General features: G+C 39.6%; 1 protein-coding gene across 1 annotated transcript in view; it reads right to left on the reverse strand.

The window, feature by feature from the left end:
* Positions 1-3,229, reverse strand: part of EIF2AK1 (eukaryotic translation initiation factor 2 alpha kinase 1) — a 32,550-nt gene extending 29,321 nt beyond the window's left edge. The window contains exon 1 of the mRNA XM_036741423.1: positions 2,504-3,229. Within this exon, the coding sequence (XP_036597318.1) occupies positions 2,504-2,960 (457 nt within the window). The 5' untranslated portion in view covers positions 2,961-3,229. The remainder of the gene's footprint in view (positions 1-2,503) is intronic.
* Between the last annotated feature and the right edge of the window lie 8,831 nt (positions 3,230-12,060).

Genomic DNA, 12,060 nt, shown 5'->3' on the forward strand with positions numbered 1-12,060 from the left:
AGCACTAAATAAATGCAAGCTCTTATTATGAAGCTTGTATACAGTATAGTGGGAGGAACACTAGATTTTAAGTCTGAGGACCCTAGTTCAAGACCCAGAAGCAACTTAGTACCTGCGGGACAGCAGGTAAGTCATTTAACCTCTAAGAATCTTTCTAAGTTTCTTTGTCTGTAAAAGGGGGAGATTATGAAATTTAAATATACCCACCTCACACAGTTCTGAGAAAAATGCTTTGAAGGCCATAAAATGCTACCTAAAATTGGGTTATTGTGGAAAGTGATATTTTCTGAGTCAATGTTATGACTCTCGCAAGCTAGTAAAAGCAGAAAACCACACTCTCTATTTCGCAGTGACTTGGGCCAACTTCTAAGTTAGGCCAGTTAGCTACTGCAAATGAGGGAGGTGGGCTAGATGATCTTATAGCTCTAAGTATATGAGCTACAACACAAATACAGGAAATAAAGAGATTTTTTTATTGCCCTTATGGATATTTACAACAATTCACATTATATAGTTCTTTTCTTAAGCGGATCAGTAGATTAAAGGTTGGGAGTTTGGCAGCCTGAGAAAAGTGGGAAAAGCTAATATTATTCCACATTACTTTCTTATTAAATAACTTGAGATAAGTCATTTAACTTACTTGTATCAGTTTCTTCATATAAGAAAATGGAAAAAACACCTCTTGAATTGTCTTTACTTTCTAGAGCATAAATTTTTCAAAGGATGTTTATGCATACTATGAGACTCTCAAAAGGAACAGGTTCTACGTAAACTCAACAGCATTATTAATAACCGAGTCTCAGAAGAAAAAAATTTTACAAGGTAACCATGGTTTACTCCTTTCAGGAGTAATCTTGAGTTCACAGAAAACCTTATCATAAGACTACAGACAAGGTATACTTACATGTTTACAGATGAACTTCTTTCTTGGGTTATCTAAGGCTTTACATTTTTTGCAAATTCATTTAAACTTGTCATCTTACTTGTCCATTAAAAATAAAGATAAATTTTGCAATTTTCCCTCTTACAAACGGGAACAAATGAGTTATATATTTAGAACATTAAATAGCCTTAGAGGTCATCTAGTCAGATTCCTTTATTTTACCTACTAGAAAACTGAAATCCAGAATAAGGTCACATAGGTAATAAGGGTAAGAGCCATACTCAAAATTCAAGTCCTCTGACTCCATAACCATTACTCTTTATACTATACCATTCTGACTCCCACTTAAAATATTAAGTATAATGTGTATATTCTCCTTTATTTCCTTTTATAGGTGAAGAAACTATATAAAGCATTATATATTAACTAATATTGTAAGATATACTACTCTCATTAAATAACTTGGGGCAAGTCATTTATATTCCCTGCATTTACTGCTATAAAAGGATTTTAAGATAATTTAATTTTTGATTATCAAATTTGTAGTATACATGATGACATTTGCTATATGTCTTCAACTCAAAAAAATCTGACATATCCTACATAGGCATTTTATTCAAACTCCAGTAAAACTTGGCCAATGTTCTTCATTCCAAACACCACCAAGCATAAGAACTAACAACTGCTAATTATATGACATATCATTCCTCAACTAAAATACAAGGTAATTTGAATTTGTTCAATGTTAAGTCCAATTTTCCAATCCCCCTTATATTCTCTAAAGAATAGGTTTGTGGTCTCAATGATGTCATATTCAAAAATGTTTGTCACCATTCTCCTCTGGATTATTTCCCGAGACAAAGGTGTGTTTAAAACTATGAATACCCCATAGCTCCTGGCACAAAGCCCTGCATTCCTTTCTGGTTGTACTTTACAACTGATAAGACGTTGAGTCGGGTTATATTTTGCATCACCCTAAGCAGCCTCCAGTTACAACACTGTCAAGGAAGCAAACAACAACACGAACCGAACATAAAAGCTTAACAGCCGCTATGGCTGTCCAAACATGCCAAGGGCTTGGAGACAACGTCATCGCTAAAAAAATTCTTTACTGATCTTTTATCTCGGCAGTAATAAATGCGTTTTCATTTTTTCATTCAAGGTGAAAGCATATCTGCATTTTTGGTATCTAAGGGAGACAAGTTTTGCACAGGTGGATTCACCTGGTTCCTGTATCTCAAGCTGTCAGCTGTCACCTGAACCTCTGGGACAAGAGCACAAGCTGAGACATGTCTGACAAAAGGATAGAGAGAGAGAGAGAGAGAGAGTGTGTGTGTGTGTGTGTGTGTGTGTGTGTAGGAGTGTGTGAGAGATAGAGGAACGGGGCAAGAAGGATGCAATGGGTTCGGAGAAAAAAAGCATTTAGTTCAAATAATTACTAAGGTTCTACCATGCCCAGCGCTGGGGAGAAGGGCTGAAGACCTACTTCGGCCAAGTGGGATTTTGTTTTGTCCCAGTCTGCGCTGCGACGTTGTGGGACCCCGAGGTCCCCAATGCTCCCGGTCCCCGGGCCTAGGTGCAGCCCAGATCCCCGCGTTCCCATAGCCCAGGTCCGCTCACCATCGTATCGAACGTCCGACCCCTCCTGGGGGAAGTCTATGGCAGGCGGCGGTGGCAACGGGGCGGCTCCAGCGCCCTTTGCTTCATATTCCTGGGATCCGGGGTCGTCCCCGAGCATCGCCCGCAGCACAGGGGTGGCCGCCCCATCCAAGGGCTTCGCGGCGAACCGCGATTCGAGCAACAGCAGCGGCAGCTCTGCAGGGTCTGCCAGCCAGCCTCTCGGAGGAGGCTCTCCGAGCCCCCGGAAGTGACTGCCACAGGACCGGAAGTCGATCGGACGCGGAAGAGAAGGAGGCGGCCCCTTCCCCGAAACGAAGCGGCACCACCGTGCGCCCCCTTCCGGGATGAGAGAGACGCGACGACCCCTGCCGGTGAGTGCGTAGAATAGCCCGCCTCTAGATGCGGCACGACCCCTTGTCTCTCCCTCAACCCCGCCCCCACCAAAAAAAAAAATCATGGAGGCTCTGGATTCCGAGGGTCTCTTCCTCCATCGTCTTCCCTCCTGGCGCACAACCCTACACCCACCCACCTGGTGGAACAAATCTGTGCCACCACATTTCCAACACCCCCACGAAACGGAGCATCCTTAGGGCACGGACAGCAGCCGGAGACCGAAGGCGGGAGAAAGTACCCTCCCGCCGTCGGCCATCCCGCACTCCGCTAAATAGCCCCTCCCCAGGAGGGGGTGGGGGCGGGGAGAGATCGGCCTCCAGTTGTCTGCGATCCGGCCTCTCCCGGAAGTCTGGGAAGAGGATTATGGGTAGTGAGGAAAACTCCCACTCCCCCTTATCCCCTGCTTTCCTTCTTTTCTGGGGTCTCGGGCCGGCGGGCTTCTCGGCCCTCTTTCTTGTGGTGGATTTCCCCCCGAGACACCTGGGCGTCACAATAATGTCTTAAGTACATAAAGTAAAATACATAGGATTACAAAGTAAGTCAGTTAAGATGTAACATTTCCCATCCAAATTCAGGGACCCATCCCCTTGAAATTATTACCCAGATCTGAGGTTAAGAACCCCTGATTTAAACCATATGAGAACTGGGTACACCAAACCCCCAAAAGGAATTGTGCGGATGCCCTGAAATCCAGATACATCCCATGTTGGGGGAGGGGGAAACCAATTTTACACCCACACACACACAGACACAAAACCCATGCAAACTGTTAAACCAAAAACTGAATATTTTCAGCAACTCTTAGGATATTTCCTCGCTTGGACACGAGTAAAGCAATATTAGACTTGGCTTTATTCCATAACTTTTAATATGTTTTAGATTAATATGTTTTCTGTTTTAATATGTTTTATGTTTTCTGACTTACAAGGCTTTTTTTATAGTCTTGAGTACTCTTAGTAGTGAAGAGCTTCATCTTGTTCTTTCTTCTCTCTCCTCCCCCTCTCCTCTCTCTTTCTGTCTTTATCCACACACTTCTTTGTGTGTGATAATCTATATTACACATATATGTTGTGTATATGTAAGTTATATTGCATTATGTACACATGTATATATGCACATATAATGTGTCTATGTGTGTATATGTATATATATACATATATATACACACACATACATATACATGTGGCTGGGACCTACTGTTGGCCAATCAATGAAAGCCAAAATGATTTGGATTTTGGGAGAAACAGACACTAGCAATTGATAGAATCATAAAAGCCAATACTTGAGTTGTGTCTTAAAGGAATTGAGGGATTGTAAGAGGTCAGGAAATGAGGACGGGGGATAGGGGTGGCGGTGTTATGAGCATGGGGGGAAGGTGTGTGGAAGTGTACAATTTGGCTAGGTCTTCTGATAACAGGAGAGGTGTAATGTACAAGTCTGGAAATAGAAGTAGAAGTCAGGTTATCCAGGACTTTAAACGCTAAACAGAGGAATTTGCATTTTATTCTAGAGGCAATAGGAAATGACTGCAGTTGGTTGAGCTGAGGAGTCACATGGTCAAATCTGTGCTTACTGTGAATCACTTAGGCAGCAATGTGTGGAATGAACTGGAGCGTGGAGAGACTTGGGAGATCAATAAGGAGGCTGTTGAAATGATACAGGTAGTCTTTTTAAGGAGGTAGAAGGGGTCTGATAAGAGAGATGTTGGGAAGGTAGAAATGGCAAGATTGGCAACGATTGGATATGTATGGTCAGGGAGAGTAGGTAATCTAGGATATTACTGTGGTTACAAACCAGGGAACCTGAAAGGACGGTGATGGCTTCACCAGAAATAAAGAAGTTTGGAAACCAGGAGGGCTGAGACATGCTAAGTTTGAGTGGTCTCTGGGATATCCAGTTTGAAATGCCCAGCAAGCAATTGGTGATATAGGATTGAAGCTCAAAGGAGAGGCTGGGGCTGATTATGTAGATCTGGCAGTTACCTGCATAGATATGGCAGTTAAACCCGTGACAGCCAATGAGGCTACCATGAAAGAGTGTAGCAGGAGAAGAGATGAAGGCCCAGGACAGAATCTTAGGGAAAATGCCCACCATTAGCTGACATGGTGTGGAGGATGAGCCAGGAAAGGAAAATGAGAAGAAATAGTATGATGGGAGGGAGAAGAAACTCGAGAGGGCAGTGACACAAAAAATCCCGGAGAGGAGAGTAAACAGGGGGAGAAGATGGTCAGTCAGCAGTGTCTTATGCAGAGAGGTTAAAAAGGGTTGGGACTGGGATAGCTAGGTGATGCAGTGAGTAGAGCACTGGCCCTGGAGTCAGGAGGACCTGAGTTCAAATCCTGCCTTAGACACTTGACACACTAGCTGTGTGACCTTGGGCAAGTCACTTAACCCCAATTGCCCTGACTTCTTCCCTGCAAAACACACACACACACACGTGCGCGCGCACACACACGGACTGAGAACAGACCATCACATTTGGAAATCAAGAAAGCAGAGTTAACTTTGGCAACAGCAGTTTGAGTTGAGCAACGAAGTTGAAAGCCAGATTGTGCACTTCACAGTTTGAAGGAAGCAGTTGATAGGAGAAGTTAAAGATGTGAGAGAGTTTGATTAAAAGTATAACTAATATAGATAAAATATATAAGATAAAAAGTTTTATAACTAATACAATACAAATTTTAACAAACTAATAACAAATCTACCTATGATCCATTTGTTTTTGTTGTGTTTAAAATATGGCTGTAGCAAATGTTTATGTAGTTCTTATTACACTGACCTCACTTGCATTATTTTGTATGTCAACATATTTCTTTCTGTTCTTCAAAAGAATCATTTGTTGTGGTACCATAACATTCCAGTACATTAATATAACATAACTGATTTGGCCATCTCCCAATCATTGACTATCTGGTTATTTACGGTTTTTCACTATTAAAAATAAAGTTTCTATGCATATTTTTCTACAGGTAAGTTTTGTATTTTTTTCCCTTTTCATGCTTTTGGCTTTAGACTATCAGTAGGATTGCTGGATCTGTTCAGTTCTGTGTCATTGTGTTTACTTCTTGAAAAGTCTGATGAAAGCCTCAACTGGGGTCATGGCCTTTTGAGTGAAGAGAGATATATGTGAGAGATGTCGTCGAGGTAAAATTGACAAGACTTGCCAAGTGATTGGCTGTGTGGAGTGAAGGAGAGGGAGAAGTTGAACATGACTTCAAGGGGGACTAAAATAGTGGTGCCTTTAACAGAAACACAGAAGTTTCAAGGGAGGTAAGTTTAGGGTGTGTGTAGAGGGAGATAAAAAGTTCTGTTTTGGATATGTTGAGGTTTATAACACCTATAGGGACATACAAGAACTACAGGCAGTTGAATTCAGAAGCTTACTAACCACTCTGAAAATGAATAGATTGTCCTGCTTTTTCCTGGTTTTAATTTACCTCTTCCACCTTCATCCTATACATACCAACCATTTATGCTTTTATAAATTTTAACGTAAGATTTTCTTTGTCCTAACTTTTCTTCTAATCTCAAATCTAATTCTAATCCCATAAAAACATATACTTATAATCCCTCATTTGCAAAATGTCTTATGAGAATGCAGTTTCATTAATAAAATATTGACTTCTATGATACACTAATAAGGCATCTATAGTTTAAAAAAAAGAATTGCATCCTGTGTGCATACGTTTGTATTTAACTCTGATACTTAGAGCCTTCTCTTTCCCTATAGGACGTTTATACGTACTAGGAAACTTCATAAAAACAAACCAAAAAGCAGATAAGTCTTCTACTAATAGGGGACCTTATTTTCATTTTTTAAAATTTAAAAAAAATTTTTCTTAATAGCATTTCATTTTTTCCAATTATATATAAGAATAGTTTTCAACATTCACTTTTGTAAGATTTTGCATTCCAGATTTTTAGGGGACCTTATTTTCAAACAAGATAACTAACTTGAGCTGTGGACCAATCATTTGTCAATCAGCAGTAGGTGACCCAATCAGGTGGCACTAAAAAAAATTAGGGACAATTTGTTAAATATTGATGAGTCAGAATCAAATGACATTAGGGATAAATATCATTACATTCAGTCAACCAGTAATATTCTTAGCAGAGGCCATAATTAAAATGGTAAATTCTTTATAGCTTTTAGGATTCTTGATTCTGCAGCTTAAATCCTCTGAAAGCCAGATCACTTAACCTCAGTTCCCTCTTCCATAGGGGGGGCTGGACTCTGATTTGCCAGGCCCCTTTGAGTTCTTAATCCTTTGACCTTGTTTACATATTTTCCTTTTAAACTTCATTCTAGCCACTTGCTGTTGAATTCTTTGACCATTGTAACCCACGAAACAAAGAAAAATGCAAAATGGCCTTTAGTTCTACGCAGGCTCCATCTTGTTTCCATCTTGTTTCTATAGTAGCTTTGACAGAATGGCAGAAAAGGGGGGCCTAAGGTGGTTAGACTAGCACAAGTTTTAGACTATCAGCATTAACTTAATTGTGTACACTCTCATCTGTGAGATCCTTGTCCAGTGAGCAACTATCTATAAACATTAGTCTAGTGATAGTCTAAACATAAGGGAGTTTCTTGTCTTTTAAGCTACTAAATTAAAGTTGCACGCAGACTTTGGGGACATCCTGTATACAGAATGAATGTACAGTTAATTAGGGGGCAAATCAATAACAACCAGAAAGCAAAAAAAAATTGTAGCTAAAAGCATAGAGTATCAGATTGCATAGATAGAGCTGGAAAGAACCTTAGAAATCATCTAATCTACTTCTTATTTTACAGATGAGGAAATTGAGGCCCACAGAGGTTAAATGACTTATCCAAGATTATACAGATATTTAGTATCAGAACCAAGAACCAAATTCAAGTCCTACAACTCCAAGTTTAGTGCTCTTTTTCCACCACATGGCCCACAGATTCTCCTTGGTGAGAGACGTAGGAAGCTTAGTTATATTGTCTTTCAGTGCAGCCAAGACCCCTATGAAAATTGTTGCAACTTATGTTGCAGAGCATTCCAAAATAAATCAACATATATTTTAATACTCATTGACTTCAGTGCAAAAGGTAGCCATAGTGAATGTTCATGACATGTTGGAAAACATCATTCAGGAAGTACTAAGGAATGAAAGAGGCCAAAGGATTGTAGTCTATACATAAGGCTTTCAACAAAATATCATGAATACTTTCTTCAAGAAGAGAATTAAGAATCATGGTGAATACTTGGCAATGTAACAAAAAATGAAAATAATTATTTTTAATAGTCAAAAAATAACTCATTAGCAATCTTCTTGTTATTGAGTCACTTTTCAGTCATGTCCTACTCTTTATGACCCCTTCGAGGTTTTCTTGGCAAAGATACTGGGGTAGTTTACCATTTCCTTTTCCAGCTCATTTTACAGATAAGGAACTGAGGCAAACAGGATTGAGTGATTTGTCCAGGGTCACACAGCTAGTAAGCATCTGAAATCAGATTTGAACTGATGAAGATGAGTTCTATCTATTGTGCTACCTGGCTACCCCATTGCCAGTGCAGTCATTTCCAAATCAGCTGTGTACAAAAAGCTTCTTAGAGCAAAGATAAAAATTAACACTAAGTTAGAAGAGTTTTAAAACAAAGGAAGACAGTGTGAGATTGAGGCAATGTAAACATAAGTAAACTGATAGTATTTTTAAAATGAGAAATGGGTAGAAGAGCAGGTATCAACAGAAACTATCAACATTTATTGTAGAAGTTTAACAGATATGTTTGAATAACAACAACATGGAGATCAAAAGAGCCTAGAAACTGTCTCAGTCAGCCAACATTTGGTCTCCTTACTAAGCAGAAAAATATGGCAGCCAAGACAACTTATTTGTACAAATCTTATGGAGGGTCATGGCAAAAGACAATAAGCCAGATCATCCCAAAGTCATTTAAGAGCAAAACAAAAAGGAGGACAATGAAAAAAGGAGAAGATCTGTCAAGATTTTTAACACCAAATTATTTTCTCCTTCAGTTATAATAGAGCCACCACACTTGAACTGTTAACAGTTCCAAATATGCTACATGAGTAAAATGTGCACTAAAGAAAAAATAAGGACCAGTGTATGCGGACTAGATAAAGTATACTCAAGAGAAGGTTCATGCTAGAAGTGACTAATAATGGATTGATTACTAGTGTAGTGGATTGATTCTTGAGATACCTGAAAGGAAGGAGTTAAGTGGTGTAATTGATGAAGTGCAAGACTTGGAGTAAGGAATACCTTAGTTTAATTCTTGCTGCAGACCTTTACTAGCTGTTTCGTCTTCAATAAATCATTTAACCTTTCCCAGTCTCCACTTGTAAAGTGGGAGTAATAATATCACCTACCTCATAGAGTTACTATGAGGATCAAGTGAGATAATATATTCAAAGTGCTTTGCAAACCCCGAATCACTACACAAATATTAGATATTATTATTATAACAAACACTTGGAAAATAGTGTATTTTATTATTACCCAAAAAAGTGACCAGGAAAATAGCAATAACTATCAACCCATATGCCTACTTTCCTATCTCTACAAAATCTTATGTGAATAATTTACATGTGCACTGAAGGTGGTCTTGATGAAGGTTTGAAAAAGGAGCAGGCAAGTCTTTGTAAATGACATTGTGTTGTGAGTTAAAGAATAATATCCTGGGACCTAAGAAGTGATCAGTCTCTTGTGGCCATTATCTGTTATTCAGATTTCTGTCATAGAAACATATTGTAAGGCTCTGTCAAATCCTCTTGTCCAGCCTCCTCATTTTACAGATGAAGAAACTGAGGACTGCTATACTGATATCAGGTACCAACATCTGCTGTTGAAAAAATTAGGTTTCACTGTTTAGCTATCAAATCTATCAAAGATGTTTATTAATTTTATAAGCAATTGAGGGGAGATTCTGACCAGCCAAGTTTGCCCTGCTAAGCTACTACTATGTGCCAGGCACTGTCCTTTTGTTGTTGAATAGAAATCCCAAGAATGAAAAAATCCCACCTGTAATAAGTCTACGGGCTATTGGAAGAGATAACAAGTACAAATATAAGTATGAAGAGAATAAATATAAAGGGAATGAATGCAAACAAATACAAAGAAGTTAAATATAAGAGAGGGCACTTGCAGTTGGGAAAATCAGGAAAGGATTCATGTAGAAGGTGAGCTGTATTTTAAAGACTGGGGTTCTATAAAGCAGCAATAAGGAGGAAGTACAGAGGAGGACTGCAAAGTCATGGAAATAGAAGGTGAAAGACTGAGTGTTAAGAACAAAGATATGGTCAGTTTGGCTAGATCATGGAGTATTAGAGTAGAGAGTAGTGTAAAGAGAGTCTGGAAAGTTAGGTTGGGGCTAACTCATGAAGAGCTTTAGAAAGTAAACAATGGAGTTTATATTTTTATCCCAGAGACAATAGGGACCCTCTGGAGTTTATTGAGTAAGGAAGTGACATGGTCAGATCTGTGCTTAAAGAAAATCACTTTGGTAGCAGTAACAGAGAAACTAATAGTGTGTTGGAATAACTTGGGAGAAAGATTAAAGAAGTTAAGGGAGAGAGGCTGGAAGAGATCAAGGGCTTGAACTAAAGTGTAGTAACTTGTTCAAGCAATGGTGTGGAAGTAGAAATAGCAATATTTGGCAACTGATTAGATATATGGGGTATCACACAATAAGGTGCCAAAGGGTAATGCTGAAGCTACTAACCTGATAACAGGAAAAGTGGTGCTTTGGATGGAAATAGCTAAGTCTGGAAAAGAGATGTTTGATGGAAAAGATAAGTTCCGTTTTGTACATGTTGAGTTTTAGATGTCTCTGGTTATAGTTTATATATAGTTTAGGTTGTGTGTGTGTGCATGCATGCATGCGTACTTATACACATGAGCACATGTACCAGTGAGTCATCTACCTAGAGATGATCATTTAAATCCATGGGAACTAATGCAGTCACCAAGAGAGTGTAGTGAGAGAGAAGAGAGTCTAAGATAGAGCCTTGGGGAACAACAAAGTTAGGGATTATGATATGGATAATGAGCTGGCAAAGTAGAATGAGAAAAATTGGTCAGACAGGTAGGAAGAGAACCAGTCAATCAGTCGGTAATTATGTATTTAATGCTTACTATGTGCTACACACTGTGCTAAGCCTGGGGATATAAAGAAAGGCAAAAGACATTCTCTGTCCTCAAGGAACTCACAATCTAAAGGGGGAGACTACATGAAAACCAATATGTACAAACAAGCCATATTCAGGGTAAATAGGAAATAATCAACAGAGGGAAGGCACTGGAATTAAAAGGAATTAGGAAAGCCTTCCTAGAAAAGGTGGGGGAAGTCAAAGGGCAGAGCTGAGGAGGGGCAGCCAGGGAAAATGCCCAGAGCTAGAAGCATTAGAGTGTCTTGTTCAAGGAACAGCCAAAAGGCCAATGTCACTAGATCAGAGAGTATTTGGGGAGGCGAGTAGGGTATAAGGAGGCTGAAAAGGTTTGGGGAGGGTCTATGATAGAAGATTTTGTATTTGATCCTTGATATAATAGGGAGCCACTAGAGTTTATTGAGTAGAGGGACATGATTAGACCTTCAGTTTAGGAAAATCACTTCAGTAGCTTAGGCGGGGAATGGATTGGAGTGGAGAAAGACTTTAGTAAGGCAAGCTGACCCACCAGCAGGCTATTACAGGAGTCCAGGTGTGAGGTAATGAGGGTGGCAGCAATATTAAAAGAGAGAGGGGGGTGTATTCAAGAGATGTTACAAAGGTAAAATTAACAAGCCTTTGAAACAGATTGGATATGGAGGGAGTAAGAATGACATCTAGGTTGGGAACCTGGGAGACTATGAGGGTGGTGGTGCCCTCTACAATAGTAGGGAAGTGTGGAAGCGGGAAGGATTTGGGGAAAGCTAATGAGTTCAGTTTTGGATATGTTGGGTTTAAAAATGTCTACAGGACATTCAGTTCCAGAAGTCTAATAGGGAGATGGAGATTTGAGACTAAAGTTCAGTAGAGAGGTTAAGGCTGGAGAAGGAGATGGCAAATCACTCCAGTATCTTTTGGAAGAAAACCCCAAATGGAGTCACAAGGAGATGGACATGACTGAAAGTGACTGAATAACAACAACAAAAGAGAGGTTAAGGCTGGATAAGTAGATTTGAGGATCATCAGTA

This window comes from Trichosurus vulpecula, chromosome 1 (assembly GCF_011100635.1).
Source record: "Trichosurus vulpecula isolate mTriVul1 chromosome 1, mTriVul1.pri, whole genome shotgun sequence".
In the NCBI taxonomy this organism is placed as follows: Eukaryota; Metazoa; Chordata; class Mammalia; order Diprotodontia; family Phalangeridae; genus Trichosurus; species Trichosurus vulpecula.